Source organism: Lates calcarifer, linkage group LG21 (genome assembly GCF_001640805.2).
Source record: "Lates calcarifer isolate ASB-BC8 linkage group LG21, TLL_Latcal_v3, whole genome shotgun sequence".
NCBI classification, from domain to species: domain Eukaryota; kingdom Metazoa; phylum Chordata; class Actinopteri; family Centropomidae; genus Lates; species Lates calcarifer.
Window position 1 is genome coordinate 3,380,927 of NC_066853.1, and position 23,855 is coordinate 3,404,781.

The following is a 23,855-nucleotide window of genomic DNA, read 5'->3' on the forward strand; positions in this document are numbered from 1 at the left end:
AGCAGTTAGAGTTGTGGACTGAATGCTAATTGTCATGTTTTCCAAGTGTACCTCTCACACATCAGCTCAGTCTGCTTCCTTACTAGAAAGAAAAGATTTAACAAACCCGTTTTTATATCAGATCAACCCCTGCTCTTTGCCCAGCAGCCCCCCACACAAACACTTTGACTTTACAGTGGTGAACCAACAAGTTTGCTTACTCTGTGTGTGCCTGGCTGAGCTAAATGGATTACTGGACACCAGGAACAGGCACATTCTACCTGAATCTTTATAAAGAAGTCCAGGGGGTCAGTTGGGTTCAAAGTGAAACTTCAATAATCTGACATAGAATTCAGCAAAGAAAAACTGTTCATTCCCAGCAAATGAATAACACTGTGTGGCTGTGAACAAAAAAGACGAGTTAAAACCAAGTTACTGATGATCTGACCAAAAGCACTTGTTTTCACCATGCTCACCCTGAAATAACTATTTCAGTCCAACGCACACACACCACTCAGAGAGCTGGGTCAGTACCAGCACTGGGTGAGGTGATACATGAGTAGATAACATTCACCTCAGAAACTACATTTCAGCACCAGTCGTCCACCATGTCTCTCTGTTCCTGTACACTGTGTATCCATCTGTTCACTGCTCATTGTTCAGTCAGTGACGGACCAAAAAGACTCACTCCACATTGCAGTTACTGGCCAGCTGAAGGAAAGTAAAAGCTTCAGTGTCATTCCTCCTCTTGAACTCTGTCACAGCAGAGAACCAAACAGAGCAGGAGTCAGTTCAGAGGGTTTCACTGGGACATCACACACTCAGCTGATGGAAAGCCTCTCAACAATGGTGACATGGAAGAACCAGCATTCACCTCACTCTTCAGTATAATTAGACGTCATTAACAAAGCAGAGTTTTAAACATGTAGAAATGAAGAGGTTGCAAACTAAAATGGAAGAGTCAAGAGAAGTTGAGGGTCCTTGCACAATGTAAGTGTGCACTTTGTAAAATATGAGGAGTGTTGCAGAGAGCTTTTATCGACACACTTACTTTAAATTGGCAGAATTTCAGCCACTCACAATAATTCTAAAGTCTGCATTTTCTACACAAAGTGACCATAAAGTTAACACAACCAAAGGATCAAATGTAAACCAACTCTGAACAGATATCATAAAAATAATTAAAATCAAACAGAGGAGGAACAGAGAGCAGAGTCTCCACTCTGCTGGGAAAGACAACAACTTACACAACAGTAACATTCACCACCTCTATTTAATACTCCGAAAACGTAAAAAAAAGTAAATTAGATGAAGAAAATTGTTTTGGAAGTTTCTGTACACCGTTTATTCCCAAGGAGAGAAAAGGACAACTTTTATCAATGTGACTCATCCTGCAGAGGGACGACAAGAGGAAAACAGCAACACTGGATCTCTCTCTGAGTAATTTTCCTAAAAGGATTCTAATATTGCAGCTCCTTCATAAACTGTGTTATAACAATCTTAGGTATTGTTTATTGTTGTAGTTTCTGTAGGCGACAGCAGTCGATGGCCTGAAAAGGACATTACTGTACATTTGGAGCTATTTAATTTAATTAATGTCTGCATAAGACTGATTTGGTCTTGGCAGCTTCTTGACTTAGAGGTAGACACCAAACCAGACTTAGAGAAACTCAGTCCTGATTGTCTTTAGTAAATTAAGTGCTTATGGCAATACAGTTCACAAACAACTGTTCCCTCACATATCCAGTCAACATGGAGCAACATGAACATCCTGAAGCTGAAGTTGTATGGTTTGGTTTGGTTAAGTAACTCAGACACTAGATGCCCCGATTTCTTTTCTGGTCACTCACTTGCTTCCACTCTCTGCTGTTTTGTGCTGGGCAGGTAGCTACACTCTGCCTGTCTGAGTTTCTTTGCTAGTAAAAGCTGCCTGAAAAAAGATGCGAGAGTCAAACATACCATCTACCCCCCAAAAAACCCAAATCAATTTATTGTAAGAGGCTCCATATTCAGTGGAATCAGCATTGGCAGCTCCTTCACATTACATCGTTTCAGTGGTAATAACAATTTGTACATGCATATTGTTCATGCCTATGAACAAGTAGGAATTATGTAAATATTGATAGCATATACTTAAATTAACGTCAAATGTGTAGAATATAACATTTGCTGAATGAGATCCATTGACTAAATCACAGCATGACTCAGTTCAGTATTTAGTCTGTTCTGGTATTTACAGTGACCAGCAGCTGATACAACAAATCACTTGTGAGTCTGTTTACAGGAAAACAAAATACAACTAGGGCTTGTTAAGTTAATGACACAAGGTATGTAAAAAACAATAAAATAAGAAACACTCATTATTACTGTGCATTTCCTCATTACATGCTCCACTGACCTTCAGTGTTCACTGACTGAGGTTCTCCAACACAGTCTACTCTTACTGGAATTTATTTTACATTTCAATCTGCAGTGGAGCTGGAGGATCAGTGATTGGTATTGATTACTTAGAAACTGCTTCCTGCTGGACCACAACAACAGCCATCTCTACACTGTAAATAACACCTTTAGGATGATGGAGCTGTTGGAGGGGAAAGAAAAATAGTTTCATCATAACATACTGTAACAATATCAACAAGCCACCAACTGACAGACAGATGGCAATGCAACACAAGGAGAAATAAAGCAGTGAGTTAATTATCATCACAGCAAAAGATGCAGAACAGTTTTGTAGTTTCATTGGCAAATGCTTCAACAGATAAAAAGGTGGAAAGAAGAATTCTACTAAAACAGACAAATTCCTCAACTAGTTCAAAGATGCCTCTGCTACTTCTCATCAAACAGGGCTTTCTGGACTCTAACAGGGCTGAATAACTGCAGCAGACACATGGAGGATAAATAGATAGAAACTGACAGTCCAGCAATATGGAAGCTAAAAACAACTCATACAACAACACAAATTAAGAGGCTCAGCAACAGAACCTCAGCTACTCGCTCCTGTCAAAGAAAACATCTGCTTTTTTAATATGTAAACTTCTAATTCTGGACCCAACTACTGAGCAACTGTAACAGAAACCGCTACAGATTGTATGGATGATAATGATGAGAAAATATCTAGTCAGCCTCTCAGCTGGAGTCAGTGCCAGGTTGTCATTTTAAACCTCCATCACTGCCTGTGCCAGTCTTGTATTTTACCTCTGGGACAGATTCTGGCTCTTTGCTCCCCCACTGTTCCCATCCTGCCCTCTCCTGCTGAGACCAGCTGCTCCTTGTCCATCGCCATGGCTAGAGGCTGTTAAGGCCAGTCGGCTGGTTCAATGGTGGGAATATTTATGGCAGCCAGCTGAGTAACCTCTGGCAATATAACTGTGTCTGTCTGTAGCTGTGTAGGTGTGTAACATTGCCAGTGGATTGCGTTGCTCTCTCCTGGCCTCTTGCCTGTGCTGCCTTTCTTAACCTCTTTGTGGGTCACATCCAGTCCTGAAGCTTCTCCTGACTCTGCCAACATGACACATGACATTAAAACTACAGACCCTGGTGTCATACAACCTGTGGAGAATGAACCTTGGGTGGTACACATGGTCTGTCTATAGACCTGTCACTGTGTCTAGTCAGATGTTTGCTCTCAGCAGGGAGCAGTATGGAAGTACGGTTCCCAAACACAAAACACACAGTCAATAATATGATACACAGATTTTTTTCTGTCATGCCAGAGAGCAACATGATTTGGATACAAAATGTTGAGCAAGATAGCAGAGAATCTGCATCTAAATCTGACTATAAAGAGACATAATGTGGCATTTCAAACAGTGACAGAAGAAGCAAAAGGCATATGCAGAATCTGAATTACAGCAGAAAGAGCTGAGGTTTATGAATTTTCAGCATCTTTATAGACATGGCAGACATAAAATCAGAAGCCTTTATGTTTAAACATTTTCACTCCTCATTGCTAATGCAACAATATGTGAAGCCCTCAGGCTGCTAGAAGCTGCCAATGAGTCAGGAACAATAGGGTGCTGGATGTTTCTCAGTCTGTGTGTTTGTTTTTCACATTAAGCCGTTTCATCTCCTCCCACCTCTCATCCCTCCATTGTTAATGTAAACTCCTACCACCCACAATCCCTCTCTCCACCCCTGCTCTCTCTCTCTCTCCATTAGGTAGCTGGCAGCTCTGATCAGGTGACGCTGTACTTCCTGTGGGAATCAATGGTCACATTTAATCAAATGGCTGGAAGCTAATGGCTTTAGTGGGGCTCAGGGGAGGGGCCCAAGTTCACTGACTCAGGTCACTATCAGACAGCAAAGATAAGTGAGTGTGGACGTCCCTCCTGGTAAAGACAATTGAAGGGCATCCTAACAGAGAAAATGTCCACGACTGGGAACAATGTCCTGTTTTTTACTCACATGGTAAATTGATGTTTAAATGCTCCTGGACTCGGTGGAACACAGTAGACAACAGACCGTTTTGGTTAAATGTAAATAAACATGTTGTGTCTGAACTTTTTCGGTATTAAACAAAACCACAGTATTTGCCTAACCTCATACCTGAAAAAAGTTTAATGATGCTATAGTTGCTACTAGTGGATGTTGTTCTGCAAAATCAGATATTGTTACCCCAAAGTTTTGCTGTTACAGTTTAGTTGTATGGACACTTAAAAACTGACAGAGCACAAATTTAATCTGAGAGGAAGATGCACTCATACACCCCCATACCTGCCAATTCAGAAAAATGTGTTCAACAAAGCCTTAAGGAATCTTACACAGACAGTATAATGGCTCAGCTGTGGTTAGATGACTTAAGGGAGCTGTTTAAAAATGCATGTCTGGTTTATAACTTCTGTAAAAGAATGCAAGGAAGTCAGAAAGCAAAGTGTTTAACCTCCTTAACTTCATGTGAGTTTTGCATTCACAAGCAGTACAAATGCCTTGAGGTACTCTGGGTCAAACTGTCCATCTGTCTGTCCGCAGGTCAGTTAAAAGAAAAAAAAAGTCAGTACTGGAACTGCCACTGTGAAGGTTGTACATGATATCCTGATTGTTAGCGCTGCTTGAGGAGTGAATGTGAGCAAAGTGGCAGCAATTTTTGCTCCAAGCTCAGAAGAATCGCTGCTGCCAACTGCTCTGGGTTTTCAATTTGCTGCTTTTAAAGTCAAAAAAGTTTTCAAACTGAGCCAAACATTACTGTCTATCCTGACTCGTACTCTACTCAGTGAGATACAAGAGTGAGAGGAGAAGACCTGTATACGAGTGTGAATGTAGTTGTTTCCGGTAACTGCAAAATGGCCACATGTGACCTGAGACAACAGTATTTTGTTGGAATTCAGGCACTGTGCATGTGAGTATACTGTGTACACAGTTTACTACATGTAAATGTACTAACTGAAGTATCTGATTTTAGAAACCACAATGGTCTTTTCCCCTAAAAACTACAATCCCCAGCTGGACTGAAGCCTTTGTTCATTCTCAGAGGAATGAGGAATTGCAAAACTGCTCAAACATTCAACCATGAACTCTGCAGCATTTAGACCGATCACTGTGTAAATCTCTCATATATGGACAACACAATGTGCTGGCCCTTGTGGAAAACACACAATCTTGACTGTGTGTGTAAATGTTTTATCTGCTAAGTGCTTTTCACCCACGGCTTCTCAGGGTGTACTAGAGTACAGGAGGTCTCACACAGCACTCCGAGCTTCCTATTCATGTGGAAACTGAAATAACAAAATTGTCTCATCACAAGTAGGTTTAATAAATATCAGATAAATGTCTGTGTAGGATGAGCTGTTGACAGCAGTTGACTGGGTTTGATATTTTCCTCTCTTCACTTCTGCTCAGTTCAATGTCCTCACCTCTGCTCTGAACAGTCAGGAGTTAAGATACATTCAGCACTGTCAAAATAAAATCTGACTTCACTGAAACAGGGAGCGCACAGTGTGTACTGTATTAGTGATGCAGACAAACAAGTCTTACACACATGCTCCACAACCCATTCTGATAATATGCTGCTCTGAACATTCACACACACTTACACACAGACCTGTTTCTAGCATGTGAACCAAGACTGAGGTCCATGACCTCTTAATCCATCATCACCTGCTTTCACTCCAGATTTGTTTCCAGAGGTTAAAGTCAGAAAACCTCTGATGTAGAGCTCTCTGCTCTGCAGGACTACAGTTCTGTTACATCTCTGGGCAGATGATTTCACTGACGCTTCACTTCTTCAGCCTTGAAGGCCTGCATTTGTTGGTTCTTTGACTCTGTAAATGTTAGTTCAGTATCCACAAGGTGTTGGTTATCAGATTGTTTCCTTTGGTTGTTGAAGTTTTTGAACAATGTGTTTTTGCTGGGGGAGACTGTAGATCGATAGATCTCTCTCTGTTATCTCTGTGGTATGGAAACATTTTACTGGAAGTCTGTCTATACTATTTTAGTTGAACAACATCAGCAGCGTCACACCACAGCTCTCACATCTGATCTCTCTTGCACACAGTAAGTCAAGATAGGAACATAATTCTACTAAACACTGACTTCAATAATTGTCCTTGCTGGATGAGTTGAAATACAGGCAGGAACATTAAAAAAATCTGAGCCTTGAAATGTTGAAATGATAAGTGTGAAATATTATATAAATGCTGATAACACTTAGAATTGATGCCTTTTCATTGACGATCTCATCTCCAGTGAAAATGGCAAAATGTCAGAGGCTGAATGAGGTTTAGCACAGAGAAACAGCTTAGTCCCGCATGGCTGAGAGCAGAGAGACCTGGCATATGGCTGAGACATGATCTCACCAAGTGGGAGATTCTGAAATATTGATATTAATAATGGAATATTTTAGGGGCTGTAGGGCCGTGCAGGAGAATACACAAGACAAGGGAAGCATGCGATGCATCCATATTTCATTAGGAAAGTACAGCCCTGAAGATACAGCTGCTTCCCGGGGACAATATTAAAACAGCAGCAGTCTCAGTTATAGGGCAACACTTTACATTCTTAGTGAATGTCAGAGCATTGATCCTCACAGGAGGCTAAACGTGATTCTAAAGAACCGAGAATTTATCCGACAGCATGGAGAACACACACATTAGAATAGCTGAAGAACGACAGTGTGGAGCTCCCAGTCAGCCCCTGACACATCTTCCTCTAACACAGACTGAAAATAAGACTTGTTCTTTTACAAATGCTGCACTCTGTGACAGATGATTTCGATTCTGACTGTGAGTTAGCAGAGGACTTGAAGACAGAATTGGTAATCTATGACGAGACTGAGTGTCAGAGCGCACACCACTTTAATGGAGAAGAGATCGTCATTAGAGAAAAAAATCAGCACTGTGATGATGATGATGATGTTGAAAAGGTACGAGTGCTCCATCTGCACCCTCACATTTTAGGGAAGAGCTGCACATGATCAAAGAGCAGTGAAATTAGGCATTTACGATCCACTTTGGCTGCATTGTTAAATCTTGCATAACCACGACGGCACTGCTGGTGGAAAACAACCAATCACATGTCTGTAGTCTTGTGCCAGTATTCTTCTACCAACTTCATGCTACAGATTCATCTCCTGTCATAATCTGTTCAGACAAACTCATGAGCTGTGTCTGGATAATGAGCGCCCCGTCAGGTGGCTCCAGAGGTATCCCTCCATACATAAGACTGTACTCATGGTACGAGGAACTCTTGCGAGAGCATGGCTCTGTTGCCAGGTCTGTACTCCCCATGTTCTGCTCCTTCTCAGCAACCAACTGTCTTTCCAGCTGTCACCATTCTTTCACGATCATCATGCAGTCTGCTCCTGCTCAATACTCAACATTCAGTTATTGAATTTACTGAGGAAAGAGTCATTCATATTCGGAAGCTGTAATTGAATCTTAAATAGAAGAATAAACAAACTCTACCAAGTTCTCTGTGTATTATTCAACATGTTATTCATCAGTAAAGTTTAGAATGAGCACAGATTACTGTGTGTGTGTAGCAGAGCAGTTTATAACCTGGAGGAGGATCCTTCTAATCTCTCCACCACATTTCATTTGCTCTGTTAATTAACACTTAATCTGCAGACTTAAAGGACCTCAGAACCACATGCAACATTTTGATTGGTTCATTTAAAGGCTTATGTCTGTTATTAAACTGTGACTTTCTAACTCCCACCCATACACCTACAAAGGAAAAGTACCCCAATTTTTACAGTTGTCCTTACAAATATATATCTACCAGGTAAACGGTCCATTTCTAACAAATGATTAATCACTTACAGACTAGTTGATTTTAATATTGTACTGACTGGAACTGAAACTGTTGGCTGGAACAAAGGGAAATGCATTCAGCTAACAAAAAACTGACTATATTCTTTGGAAAATTTCCCACAGCAGCACAAAGATTATGTAATACAAAGTAAATGGGTGACTATGCTGTGCACTTGTAAAGATTATGGTCACTGATGATTTTTGCTGGGTCTTCAGGACATGCTTTTCATGAAATATTTAACGTCCTTCCATCAAAATACTTCATAGTAATGAAATTTTACAATCTGAATACTGTTTCTGATGACAGCATTTGGTCTTTTTTGAAACCAAATTTGTAAAAATGCACCACTCACAGAAAGCCTTGAGCACAGCGGAACGCCTTCACAACATCGTTCACAACAGTAATTTACTGGTTTAACCAGTAAACCATCAGTTAAGAATCAGATTATAGACAAAAAACAAAACATACAACTTTAAACCTTATAATTCTCCTTTTTCCTTCTGTGCTGCACTTCAGTAGCTTAAAGCACATTCTAATAATAATAGTATTAACAATAGTAAAATGGAAAAGGAGCTAAATAACCATTACTTTCAGTGTTTGAGGCCATTCAGTCCTACAGAGCAAATTTAGCAACAATAAGACATAATTTCAAACGTAGATGGACCATCAGTTAGCCAATCAAATCTCTGTCTGTGAGGATACTTTATATTTACACTACATGACTTCACAAGAGTCTTTCAAAGAGAGCTGCACATTGCATGATGTTACATCATCTGACAGTCAGTACAATCCATCTTATTTTATTCCAAGAAACCCAGCTAGGTCTTTTTTCCCTTCATTGTCTTCTCTCCTTCACTCTGATATTCTATCTCATTTTCTCCTCCTCAAACAAATGCTGGTCTTTCATTTTTCTTTTGTCTTTAACAAAGGTTTACTTATAAAAGACAATGAATGCAGCATAATGGATGTGACAAATGAGACAGAACTTCAGCCAGACTGAAGAAGGTAATGAAGCCTCGATGCATCTATCGATCACTGGAGGGAGGGAGGGAAAGACGGAGAAAGACATAAATAAACTGACTCTGAGCACAGTTTCCTCTGCCCAAGCTTCTTAAAGAAGTGAACATTCACATTATCTACATGTACCCATACTGTATTACATTATTACATTATCTGTCATGAGAGAGAATGTCCCTTCCCTCCCTCTCTACCTTTCCTGACGGTAATAAAGTGGCTTTGTGAGTGAATTCATTTTCCCCATTATGCAGATATATCAAATACAGTGCACCATACAATATCTGTCTTCTCTCTTTTCTTCCACACTTCCTTCTCCTCCTGTTTTTCTGTCTGCCTGCTCGTCTTTTGTTGTCTCCAGTTTGAACACTAAGTCACCCTCTCTGACTGACAGCTCCCCAGGAGTCAGACACTTTCTGGCTTGAGAGCAGTTTCAGTGATAAACAGCTTTCATCACAGTGGGGCTTCACCGAGACCTCAGCTCTGCTTTCACACATTTCTGGAGATTAACTGGAAATCTTTAACCAAATCATGGCTTATTTGCTTTGCGTTACTACATTTATTTTTCTATTTCCCTTATTTATAAAAATCCCTGGTTATTTATTTAATGATACATTACTATGAACTACCCACTCTGATATGCTCAGCCATATGTAAGGATTTGGCAAACACACAGTTTCACCATGGTGGTTTTTTTTTCTCAATGTTTTATTCACATGTTAACACAGCACCTATGCCAGTAAAGTCATTTGGTTTGTAACTTTGGTTTATAAACTATACAAAGTATCTTAAGTAGTTTCTAGTGTGCTGTGCCACGTCATCTCCATGGCACTGAAATGCAGTATTTGGTAAATGATGTAATCTTTTCTTTTGGAGCAGTATTTACTTTTCACATTATGCACTGAGAATTTTTCTCTCTTCAATCAGTGAATAGACAAACATTGTACTACTTTCACTTCATCTAGACTTCAGGGTCCATGTGAACAGCCTACAGTCTAGGATACAGTCAAAAATGCCTGATAGTTACATAGGATAATCAACACCTTGAACAGTGACAGTGTTCATGTGTTCATGTCAAATGTCAGTGTCCTCCAAGAATGAATACAGTCTGTTCCCTCCAATAACCCTAAACATGTACAACCTCAAGTACTTCATGAGTTTGTTAGTTCAACCAGGACTTCGCTCTGCCTGGTCCAGTCCTAAACCAACTGTTCCAGTTGTTCCAGTTTTCTCAGTACACACTGGACAAAGAAAGCATGGTACACACTGAACATGTTGACTGCCTGATAGTTCATGGCCAAAGGGTTTCTCAAATTCCTCAGTTGGGAATGGCAGTGTTGCTCTTGAATTTCTGAAGACAGACAACACATGCTACATGGAGGACCAGACAGATAAATTCACAGTTTTCACCTTGCCATTTTTCAGGTTTGTATCATTCTCCTGCATTATCTTTTAGAATCACTTTTCCAGTGATAGAGCTCCTTGCTGTCACACCAAGAGGTAAGCATTTCACTGTACCACACAGCACCATTTCACTGTACACCACACAGGTAAAAAACAGAGCAGAAAATGCAGGACAGTCTATTATACAACCAGTTGTGATCACGCCAATATGTTTTTCAGTCTTTATTACATGCAGAGCATCTTGTGTGAAAAGTGAGAAATTTTCAGTCTTTACTGACATCTAAAATGTCAGAGTGGGTTACTGGGTCTAGTGTCAAAAATAAACGCAGCTAATGTGCTCATTAATCTCTGACTGCTTGGAGGGTCTCAGTTATGAGCAGGCCAGAAATGTCAGATCAACCAGGTTACATAATTTACTCTAGAGTCTCTTTAGTACAGAGCTCTAAGTCAACACCTGAACTTGTGATTAAACTGGAAATACAAAACCCAGGTCTGGCTCTTGGTGGTAGGCAGTACTCAAAGAACAAACTCTGATGCACGGTGATGCAGTGGTTAGCATGGTCACCTCACAGCAAGAAGATTCTGGGTTCAAACACTAGTTCGCCTGGGGCTTTTCTGTGTGGAGTTTCCATGTTCTCCATGTGCCTGCATGGATTTCCTCCAGGTGCTCTGGCTTCCAAAGACATGCAGGTTAACTGGCGGTTCTACATTGCCCATAGCTGTGAATTTAGGTGTGAGTGGTTGTTTGTCTCTATATGCCAGCCCTGCAATAGACTGGCGATCTAACTGGGCTGTACCCCGCCTCTCACCCAATGTCATCTGGGATTGGCTCAAGCCCCCCTGCGACCCTTAATGATAAGCAGTATAGATAACGGATGGATGGATGGAAGTATGTCAGTTTTCAGGTGACAGTGACGGGAGCCATTAAGTGTCAATTTATCAATCACTGCACTTTATATCTCATATATACATGTTCCTCACACACACACATGCACACTCAGTGAATCACTATTTTAGCCCTAAATATGGCATAGAGACTTTGTTGACTTTGATTCAGGCAGAGACTTTTGTTTGTTTCATTGAAACAAAGAGGATAACTGTGATGCTATAAAACTGTTGATAATACAATGCCTCAGAGTGACTTTCAAGGAAGAGATGGTCTCTGATGACCCTCCATCTATAATACTGTGTTCTATGTAAAAAGTTATTTTTTAACATAGGCTTGTTAGCAAACGTACCCTTTTAAAGCTGTGTTGTTCTGCAAGACTCAACTTCCTGTTGAGTCAACACTGACTCTCTGATGTGATTTCAAATTACTCCACATACCTAACATTTATCTATCTAGGCAGGACATGTAGTTCACACTGTGAATAATAAAATACAAGTCAATATCTTTAGCAACACTGTAGAAAAAGACTCAAAGTGTATCAGACAACTGTGGTCAATACAGCAGTAAATGGATCTTTGCTTTGAAAAACTTTGACCAGCTGTTGGTCTAAAGTTTAGCTGCTTTATGTAGGTGGAGGAGCTGAGCTGAGGGTTTTCCATCCACCCACTGTGTGTTAACCATCTGCTCCAACTGAAAACCAGTGACAGAGAAATGCATTAAAAGAGAAGTAATCACAACCTGATGGCCATGATGTTTTAATTATTTTATACTATATGACTGAACTGTCAGTGTTACTTGCTGAATATTGTTGCTGTCTATATATCAGGGTTTCATCAGGGTTTAAAACAATGCCAAGATGAATCATGTTGTGTTCAGAGTGGTCAGCAGTGCTAATGCTGTTAGCAGGGGACATACAAATGCACTTCAAAAAGTTGGAAAAAGAACAGTTGGAAAAAATTTATTTAAAAGTTATGATGTTTATTTTTGCATTGCAACATGCATTTAAGGGTTCATGTTAGAACATGTTATGACATGTTAGTACAGGAACGTACAGGTGCGCTGAGATCAAAATCCCTGCATATGATTTTTAGCTATGTACTTTTTCCACAAACTTTTTGAAGCCCTCTCGTATTAATGATGAAGAGTTGGTTGGAGCCTTGTTGGCTGCACAGCCTGGATGAAGCGGTGCTTGATAATCATTTATTACACTAATTTAGCTGCTGCGTTCCCATAGCTGAAGCCCAACTGATGGGGTGTGATGTGACGTGTGTTTGCGTGGGAGCAGGTATGTGTGTGTTGTGTGTGGCTCTGTGTTTAAAGCATGCCTTAATGTTTTCTTTTTTTAAATTTTCCATTAATTTTTAATTTTTCAATTTAAACAACAGGACAAAAGCTTCATTATTGAGATGAGAAGCTCAAATATAAGAGCTAATTAACCAGATCTGCAACTGTAAAAGCTGCTCAAAGTGTTTGTTCTTCACAATGTACTTTTCTAATCTGTTACTCTCATGCAGAACAAATTAGGCAGTGAAATCCTTTCATGGATGGAAGAGGAACAGAGCAGTCAGACAGTGAGTGTATGTGGACTGATACCTAATATTATTATTACAGTAGTTTTCCTAACTGTCACTCATTTACTATGTATTACAGCTGAATCCCCTCATGGGTGAAAGTGTGTATGAGATGACTGACAGCATGGAGGCTGCAGAAATGGACAGATGAGAGTCGGGTTGTGGACTGACAGCTCATATGAAGACCTGTCTAGGAAGAGACTACAGAGACCATCAATCCACTGAGGTCTGTTTGAACGTGTCACTGCCCATGGACCAAACCAACTGATGATCCACAGTCACAGTGAACAGTGGAAACATGGTTGACATTCAGCTGATATTGAAAGTTGCTCTGTTCATAATGTGACACAGTGAATTCATTACTGTGAAACAACACATCACTGGAGTTAGCAGTGATACATCATGTTAGCAAATAGCTGCTTTGACCGCCATTGACATTGCTCTAATATTACACTGATGATTTTCTCAACACATTAGATAAACTCTGATGAATGTGTCATTGCTAACAACAGCATCAGTGTAGTGTTTTGGTTCAGAGAACAGACCCACCACAATCTCCACTGTTTGACCCCTATTCATTTGCTTTGTCATTGTCCACGTGAAAGAAAAGCTGGGAAATTGAGTCTATCACTCAGTGAAGGACGCATTAATTATGTTATCAGTCTAAACAAGGTCTAATTAATCGCCATCTCTGTTGGTCGTTCAGCTGTTCAACATTCAGACAGAACTATTTGTTGTTTGGTTATTCGTTCGAAAATTAATTTCCACTGTGTATGAGAGAAATAAATAGACAGGACCATTTATAGCAACAAAAGGTTACACAGTGTTTGAGTGATGGTGTTCTGTTCTCTGGGAATCTCTCTAAATTAAACCAAGTAACATGCAAGAGATTCTGCTGAGAGCAATAAATATAAACATAAACATAATGGACACAATAATTAACGATAAACCACAATGTAGGGAGTATTGTAACACATTGTGACACACACACACAGGGAGGTGGTAACAAATATCTCTGCAAACTAATATTGTAATCTTGAGCTCAGGGTGTGTTTACACAATCTGGTATTCTAAAAGTGTAACAAAGCACACTGTCTTACTTTAATTCATCCACTGAATTTGATTTATTTAATGTTTCAAAAGAAAAGACTGTGAATAAAACACTGCTGTGATTTTAAAATGGCTGAGAGAGAGCATGACTTTACTCCTCTTCAACAACACAGTGTCTGTTTGATATGAACAATGCTACAAAAAGAAGAGGGATCAAAGAATCAAACATCTATTTTCATCTCCAACAAGGTTCACTCCCTCAGACCTTTCATGTTTGAATACAATAACAGTGAACATGAAATACTGTATTAAAAACACTACTGTGACTGTCACAGCATTCACTGTCATGAAAAGGAATGAGTAGTTGGATTTGATAGCAGCAGCACTGGATAAATGTAACAAGTGATATGACGTGAGTAGCAATAATATTATGAGCATGGCCATGTCTGACAGGAGAAGTACAGAGCTTAAAATAAATCAAGCAAAAAATATCTTGATAAAATCTCCAGAGAAAACTGCTCTGTGGAGAAAACAAGCCTGTATTAAATACTATTCCATTAAATTAGATTTACTAGACAATGGTGGTTTCATATTGTAGTAACATACAGGTGTACTGGGAGGAAGTCAGATGTTATTATGTTATTGTTATATTTCTAATCTATTGTCACTAATGATAAAATCATATTTAATACTACAGCCAGTGAATACAACAACACATCATATTTAGGAGCTGTTCTCTCACAGCCACAAACATAAATATCTGACCTGATGACCACTCAGCCCTACACAAACAAAACAGCACATCATGAAGCATGAGACAGCAAAGATGAAATCCATCTCAAACAGAAAACCAACTTGTTTCCATCAAACAGAGAGCCACACCAGAGGAGCACAGGGGCTTTGTACCAGTACTGTACATCAGCCTCCCATTACTGTCTAATTAGAGAGCAATCAGTGGACACCTAGTCTCATTCTGAAGCCTCTTTCTCAGTGGACTGCATTCAGAGGTAGATGTAACCAAAGAGACGGAGAAGGAAAATGCAGTGAGAGAGAGAAATTCTCTAAACCTCAGGGCTCCATCTCTGTCTCTGTGGTGTGATCTCTTTGTCTCTGTGGCCGAAGACAGCACATCAGCACATTCAGGAAGTTAAACTACTGTAATTTCCGGACTATAAGCCGCTACTTTTTTCACACGCTTTGAAACCTGCGGCTTAAACAATGATGCGGCTAATTTATAGATTTTTACAGGCTAACGAGCTTCATGCTGCAAAAACATTTAGACACCTGCGGCTTATAGACAAGTGTGGCCTGTATATGTACTTTTTTCTTTTTCTTTTTAAATTTAGTGGGTGCAGCTTATAGTCAAGTGCGCTCAATAGTCCGGAAATTACGGTAAGTGTGCCAATGTCAGCCTCTTATCACAGCATGTATTATATCACTGCAGAACACAACAATTCAGAGCACTCTCACAACAACTAAGAGACTATAGAGTCACATACAACACACTCCTCCCACTCTGCTCTGGACTGTAGGTTTGAACACTGGAGGTCAGTTCTCAGTGATTGGACTCGACACACAAAACAGTCTTTAACATGGTTATACTACTGTACACACTGAGACATGATAGAGCTGTCCTGTGAATGTGAAGTCTTACTGTCTCTTTTGAAGTCCAGTGAACGGGTCAGGAGATGGTGTCAGATCACAGGACTCTCTCTCTCTCTCCCACACACACACACACACACACACACACACACACAAACACACGTTCAGAGCAGGCCACTCTTACCTGAAACAGAGAAAAAAAAGAGGAAAGCACATTGTAAACAAAGGTTTCATATATGTATACTGTGTGACTCATCAAGCAACAATACATCCAGTGTTACCACATTCTGATGAACTGTATCTTTGGGTCTCAGGAGAGAACACAGGAAGCAACAGCTGATCCATATGAAAGTATTATTTAATTTAACCCACACTGCTGTGCATTTTTGACTGTTTTCATATACAGTCCCATTTAGTGAACAATGTAAGACAACACATATTTACTGCTACAAACACAGTGAGAGATGTCTGAACTGTCAGGAGTCCTTGTGAACAGCAGCTACTGATACAAAGACCACAGGAGAGATGAAAATGAGACAAACTCATTTTCAGCTAAAAGTAGAAAATGATCCTGTACTCACATCTTCCTAAACAAATGAAACAATTAAGGAAAAACCAGCCAAGTGTTACTCTTCCCACTGAATTGTACAATTCTCTTGATAAGTGCTTCTCACTACTCACTTTGTGTCTCTTTATCACATCCTTAATATCACAGGGGAAATCTAAAGAGGATGGGAGAGGAAGCAAGAAACAGACCTCAAACAAGCCACTCTAATGTGCTCTTAGTGTGGAAGAGCATAATGTGCAAAACAGATTGTTAGTGAGGTTTTTAACCAACAACATCACCAACAATCTCATCAACCTCACTGTTTTAGGACACATCAGTTTATTCTCCAGCTGTGATGACAGAGGTGAGGAGGTATCAGAGGTCTCTAATGCATTTTTAATAATCAAGAAATTCCCTGATGAGAGAAAACAGGATGATGGAAAATAATCAAAGTTTGGCCAAATGGAGTTCATCACATCTCTTCATCTTATCACATCAAATAATACACAGTCAATATGCCCTCACCATGAACTCATTAGTTATTAATTCCAAGTAATAAACAACCCACTGAGTCAATAAACAAATAAATATTAATCATTATAATTATTCATAGCAGTGTAAATTATGAACCTGACACAAACTCAAATTAAATAGTTGGGGAATGCGTTGATTGTAAAGGAAGAAAACATCATCTAAAGCTGTGACACGACACAGCTACACAGGTGTATGTAAGATGTAAGAGGTATTCCTCCCTGAGGCTGTGTGGCTGCACAGGCTTGTTAATGCCTCCAGGCTCCTCTGTTGCATTACAGCTGCTGTTTTTTGGAGGAAATGAGGGACGAGACAACAGAGTGTCTGTCTGCTGTCTAACTCTGTCCATCTCTCCTTAATCCCCTTTGTTTCGTACCTCTAGTTCAAGAATATGTGGGATGTTAAACCCTCCAGCCAACCAGTCCAAGGGACAACAAGCCCTGCTGATTTTGGCTGAGACAAAGACGTTGTTCCCACTCGTTCTGTGGGTAGAGAAAGCATCTCATAAAGCTGTGTGCCCCAGCTGAGCTGCACTGTGAATATGATGTAAAGATGTTCAACATCAGACTTTCACAGTCTGGTACAAACCAAAAGAATCACTGAATAAATCTGATGTTGTGTTCAGAGACTGTGATGAAGCAAATTAGTCAGAGAGACTAACTGAACTGACAGCAAGTAAAAACTGCTCACTCTTAAAACTGGGCACTCCATCTAAGAGAGCCAGGAGCTGTCAGGAGCTTGGCTTTATTTATAATTTGCAACATGTGAACCAGTGATGATATTATGGGCTCACATAAGAGGCAGTGTAACATCATCTCTGTGATCACAAACCAAGCATAACAGCCTGCAATAATACCTGAACTGTAACATTATCAGTGAGCTAAAACAGTAGGATGATACATATCCACGCCCACATTGTACATAAACCTACAGCAACATGTGTTTATGTGTGTGAGAGCTAGTCTGACTGTCTGTTCCTCAGCATTCAGGCTGCTGACCCAACAGACAGACATTAAGCTGCTTGACAGCATCAATCTGGGCTGATGGGATGTCCATACTGGATGTAGGAGGGCTGAAGAAATACATCTTTTATCTCACACACACCATGGAAAAGACACAGACAAACACACGCAAACCCTCCTTTGTGTCTATCATCCTGTCGTCCTCTCCACTGACAGACAGCCTGAGTCGACCTCCTCTCCATCCACAAAGCACAGTATTAGCTGCCTGTGGTAGCTCTGTTGATATATTGGTTGAGACCTGACTCTGTTCTCCAGAGAGACCTGTCAAATGTGTGTGAGTCTGAGTCTGACTCTGGTCCTGGAGCTGTGGGAACATCTCTGGCCAGGACTACTTTCTCTGCCATCATCAGCGTCTGCTGGCATCCTCACCAGGGGTGTCACGTTGGCTGGGCAGGCCGCGCCGCACAGGGGGAATACTATATTTCCAGATGAACAATGGAAGTATTGCCTCTGAGCTTCATCACTGCTCTTGGCTTCGATCATCACAGGGAGTGAAGACTGTTCAACTGAATTTGTAGCAACTTCCACAAAGATTTGTTCACCATCATGTGACTATCTTATGCCCATGGCCCTGTTTTTCAAACATGGTTTAACAAATTCAGGCTAACATACTGCTATCAAGGCCTCTCCAGGGTGTAGCCCGCCTCTCATCCAGTGTCAGTTGGTACAAATAATGGATGGATACTATCAAGCTAAAATAATCCTGTTTATTCTCACCCAGCTAATGTGGTTCTTTTATTGGTTGAAGACTGATTTGTTAATCCCAGATGGAGTTCTGCGTGTTCATACATTTAAATAAAGCTGTGATTAAAGGGAAGAGTTGAAACCATGAGTCATGTGATTGGCTAATTGCTGATCGTCTGACTGCAGTTACATGAGGCTGGTGTGCTGGGAACCCTCTCAGCATGCACTGGGACAATAGATTCATGGATTTAACTCCTGAGCTGCTGGAAATGATCAAATGAGCAGACCTTAGTTACTGTAGCACCACATAATCAACAGCAGTTCAACAGACTCTGTGGCAATGCCAAGTTTAATTCTATTCTTCTCAGTCTTCTAGTTTCTTTTATAAAGATTTTAATCCACTCATCAGCCAAAAAAAGAAAAAGAAAGAAAAAGAGAATCCATTGAAACATGAATCCACCAACATGACAGTATCGGGGTGTTTTCTTCAACAGGATTACCTGTTTGAATGAAGGATTAATAGAAACTGGATGTGTGGATGTATTTAATGGGTGAACACTTAAGCCAAGCAAATAGGTTTAATCCTGCAATCCTATAATACAACCTCACCTCTGATTTTTATTGACTCTTAAGTACAGAAACACAAAAAAACATCCACTAATTCATTGGCTCAATGTTACAGAAAGCTAACATTTTTAGCACTTTGCTGTTTGCTGACAAAGACTCTGGTGATGTTATAATGTCACTAAATAAAATGTTCTTTTCTATAGTGGTGAATGTATTATTTGTATTTCAAGTGTCAGTTATTGGAAGATGGTTCTTGTTAGAGGCACCTGACAACAATCACACCTGGAGAGAGGATGTAACCTGCCGTCAGTCTAACTATCACGTTAGACTGACGGCAGGATTCATTCACTGCAGCACAGTTATCACATTATGAAATGCTTCATACAAACATGTGACAACTGAAGGTTAAGAGTGAGACATTCTGACCACTGGATGGGTCGGCACCAAGTTGAGTTTTAGGCACAAAAAAGGAGAATTAATTCCTTTCATAACATGTCCCTCTTTCATTTAAAAAGGAAAAAGGCGAATCAATAAGAGCACTGATGAGAACTGACGGGTAGGTGTCAATAAAATCCTACATACATCCATGTGTAACACACTTCAGCTGTTCCAGTGAACTATAAAACTGTACATGTATTCATCTTCACCTGTTCAGTACCAACCCTCTGTTTGGAAGCAATGTACATCACATTACACATTTGTCATTACTGCAGTGAGGCAAAAACAGAGTGGGCACAACTGTGTGACTATATTCATGCACGGATAGAATTTATTGAAAGATTTATGTGCAGTGTAGGAAATACACTACATAAAATGGCACATCTACATGCACAAGAACTATGTGTGGCTCCAATCAGTGCATCAATCGAGCTGCTTCACACAGACCTGGAGGCATTCTGAGAAGACACTTGATTATAGTCATCAAAGCCTAAATGTCCTCTCAAATGGCTCATTCTTTAGAGTGGCTGAGCACCGCACCACACCCACTCACTGCATATGTCTCCTGTTTTGCTTCAACAAATCATGCCATCCCATTACTGCCTCAGGACACTGTAAAGTGTCACTGTAAGAAACAGGAATTCGACAGCTCAGCGAGGCTGAATCACCAAAACATGTTAGAATGACTGAAGCACAACTTTTATAGCAAATGATCTGTTTAAACCTGCAGCCAGGGGAGGAGGCTGAGGAAACGTTTACTCACTTTGGAATGAAGAAAAAACAAAAAAACAATGTTAGATATTATTTTTGTTTAAATGTTTATTTAACTTTCTCTTCATAAACAGTGTTTGATAAATGATGTGTTTCCAAGCATCATTAAAACTCATAACCTCCAGTTTAAAGTTAGAGACCAACACAATCTCAGAGAAAGATTCAGAGGAAGGTAATGAATGAGTTCTTTTATCTCACTTTATTAAAATAGAAACATTAACAGAACTGCTGCAGTATGTTGTTGGTGAGGACACAAAATGTTTTGGGTTTTCATAAAGACAGTTTATTTTCATTTACTTGCTCATCTTAGTGGAGAAAATAAATGAGGTTTTAAACAGAGCAGCGATGATAAACTATATTTCACACTTTAGCAGCTGGCCTTGTTAGACAGAGACAGAGAACAGTGATCGACCTGTGAGATTATAACTGATGCTCAACAGGAGATAAGAACTTGTTGAATAGAAGAAGCAGCTGAGCTGATTACCTGCTTTAATAAAAGAGCAAGAGGCTGTATTTGGGCAAACTGCCTGAGTATATGAATATTTCTCTACTCTTCACTGGCTGCAGTTTGTAAAGCCAGAAGCAGAGTCAACGTTCAAATCAACTGAAGTCTGAGCAGATGACAAGTTTAAGTCGCTCTGCAGTGAGATGAGCATCACCACTCCCCTCAGAGGAAACAACGACTCAGCCACAGATTTAGATAAAGATTTTACTGTCAGCCATGTGCAGGCAGTTTTGGGTACAATGCATCAGTGGGTATAGACACAGAAAAAAGGACAGCTTCAAATAACATCAGCTATAAAATAAGAGGTGATGGAGGATGAGGCAAAGAAAATAAAATCAATTCATTCAAGAAAAAGAAGAGAAAGTCTGGGGGATATACATAAAACAGTGAGACAGGTGCAGAGTGAGATGGAGAAGGAGGTTTATGTGTAAACTAATGAGAGCAAAGTTAGAAGGGAGTGAAAAGACTCAAACAACTCAAACAAAGGATTTAGTGTGAGAGGTAGTGATGGGAATCTAAACTATAGATACTTTACTCAACTGCATTATGTTATCTGTCTCCTAACAACTCAGTTTTCCAGCAGATAAGCATGAAGGACCATTCCTTTATACTGAGTGAAAAAAACCCTGTGTTTTTGTGCTGAGCTGCTGTGATGGTGTGAAGCTGTGAAAAATGTCAGCTGCTATACAGCATTACATTCAAGAGCTTCATTATGCTGTTACAAAAACCTTCTTTGAAAACAAATAATAAGCAAAAATGGACGCCATCATCAAAAAGAAAATGTGATAATTGGATTTTCATGGATATTTTGTGCAGAGAAAACACGGTCTATCAATCACTTCACCAGAGCTCTGACTATGTAGTCCCACTTCCTGAACGAAAACACGGCTTCTGGACCTGGAGAGGTCATCGCTGTCACAAACACGCCAAACCCTGTGTAGAGGTCTTGAAGACCTGACTGTGTTTTCTCACTGAGCAGCTGATCGATGGGTGTGTTGCTTCTGTCACCACTACATTACCAAACATTCACAATTCCTCTCAGAGCTGATGCTCTTACAGTCTGGAGAGCATCATTACTTACTGCTGACATTTAATTACCAAAGTAGACAGGAGAGCAGACAAGGAAACTAATCCTTTCTTATCCTCTGTCCATCCCTTCTTCTCTTAGTCCTACTGCTGCTCACAAAAGATGACGTTTCTTCAGTCATCCACGTATATCACGGTCCGTGTGTGAAGACACACACACTTCATCAGAGAGGCCAGCATGCTGAAATAACCACCACAGAGGAGCTGACAGTCCAACAGCCTCCACATGTTCCTGCACTACTCTACTACTCTGCTGAGAGGAGACTCTACTGAAGCTGTCAGCTGTACCATCAGCCTCTGAGGCTGCTCTCCTCTCTGTGTCACACACTGCTACTGTACATGAAGACTGCTGTCAGCTCAGCTCACACACACTCATCACTAACTTTATTTAGAGCAAACACAGCTCTGCTGTAACAGTGACCAGCAGAAAGTCAGAGACTTCCCATGAGGAGCGCAGCTCTCTGTCATGTCAGGTGTTTTCAGGAAGGGACGTCACTTCACATACCTTCACAACTCGAGTCAGCATCAGACGGACAGACGCACAATAAACATCCAAGGTAGCTGTAATTTCCCTCTCAACTCCGGTGTTTCCTAGTGGAAAACGCCAGGACATGAAATGAAAAAGAATGAAACGATCCCTTGCCTTGAAATCCAAAGAGGAAAGCGACGCCGGGGATCCACACGGTGTGTATCCAGAAGTAAACCATGGTGTCCTTTAATCAGGGGCAAAAGCTCCGCGCTCTTCCCGACGAAGCTCCGTCTCCAGCGGTTAATTTCCAGCAGAGAAAGCGCTGCAGATGAAGCCGAGCAGAGGAAGAAATCCCAGTCTGAACGGTGCTGATGAACACAAGAGCTGGAGACTCTGTCGCTTCTTCTTCTGCTGCGTTCACACGGACATTAGCGACCCCTACCGACACGTTCATCCACAGAGGAAGAGACTGTGTGAGTCCTGTCTCTGTGTGTGGTCAGTCTGTTTCTACTAAAGCAGCGTTTCGTGGTTCAGGACTGAGAGCAGGACTAATCTGGACAAGTCCAACATTTCATTCAGCAGCACAACCGTCATTTCTCACACGGATCAGCACATTTTACAGCGGCCTCTGATTGTGACCAAGTCACACCTGTGCAATAATCACGCGGCCGCTAATCAGCATCTTGATATGCCACACCTGTCAGGTGGATGGATTATCTTGGCAAAGTACAAGTGTTTACCAACACGGAATTAAACTGATTTGTGAACAAAACACAAATCTGAGAGAGAGACGCCCTCTGTGTGATTTTCAACCGATTAAAACTGAAAACAAAAAACAAAAGTGTTGCATTTATATTTTTGTTCAGTTTACAAGGTGGCAAGTTTATTTCCCTTCAGACAGAAAATTAGCTGCTTAATGCATAACTGCCTTTCTAATTATAATAACATGATCTGAGGATAAAGGTGATGATGTCAGCTCATATAGAAATATCACACATTAAGAAATGTTATATTTTTGTGTGAATAATATTAATTCTAATAATATAATAATATTAGAGTCCATATGTTCTACTTTTGACGTCTAATTAAACTATAAAAATGGAGTCTTCTCAGGATACAGTCCTTTTAGTGTATCTCCAGGAGCTGCTGAGTCCCATATGTACAGTAGTGTACCCATATATGTCAGAGTTCAAAGTGAAGACAGTGTAGTTGGTCTCAGTGGAAAAAGCCAGTTATCTATGTGCATACAAGTGTGGTGTTTTACCCAAGACATCCTGACAACAGATTTATTACACACACTTCTCTCAGATCCACTGAAGCTGTGTTTTAGTTTTTACTGTTCACTCTGGCTGCAGCTGCAACATCTGCAGAGGACAAATGTTTAATGTTACTGTCGTTATTATTAGCAATATTATTATCATTATTATTACCGATCCGAGATGACATTGGGTGAGAGGCAGTGTACGTCCTGAACAGATC

General features: G+C 40.4%; 1 protein-coding gene across 1 annotated transcript in view; it reads right to left on the reverse strand.

Moving 5' to 3' along the window:
- lsamp (limbic system associated membrane protein) overlaps positions 1–23,207 on the reverse strand; it is a 423,678-nt gene extending 400,471 nt beyond the window's left edge. Inside the window, exon 1 of the mRNA XM_051065384.1 lies at positions 22,551–23,207. Coding sequence (XP_050921341.1) covers positions 22,551–22,614 — 64 coding nt within the window. The 5' untranslated portion in view covers positions 22,615–23,207. The remainder of the gene's footprint in view (positions 1–22,550) is intronic.
- Between the last annotated feature and the right edge of the window lie 648 nt (positions 23,208–23,855).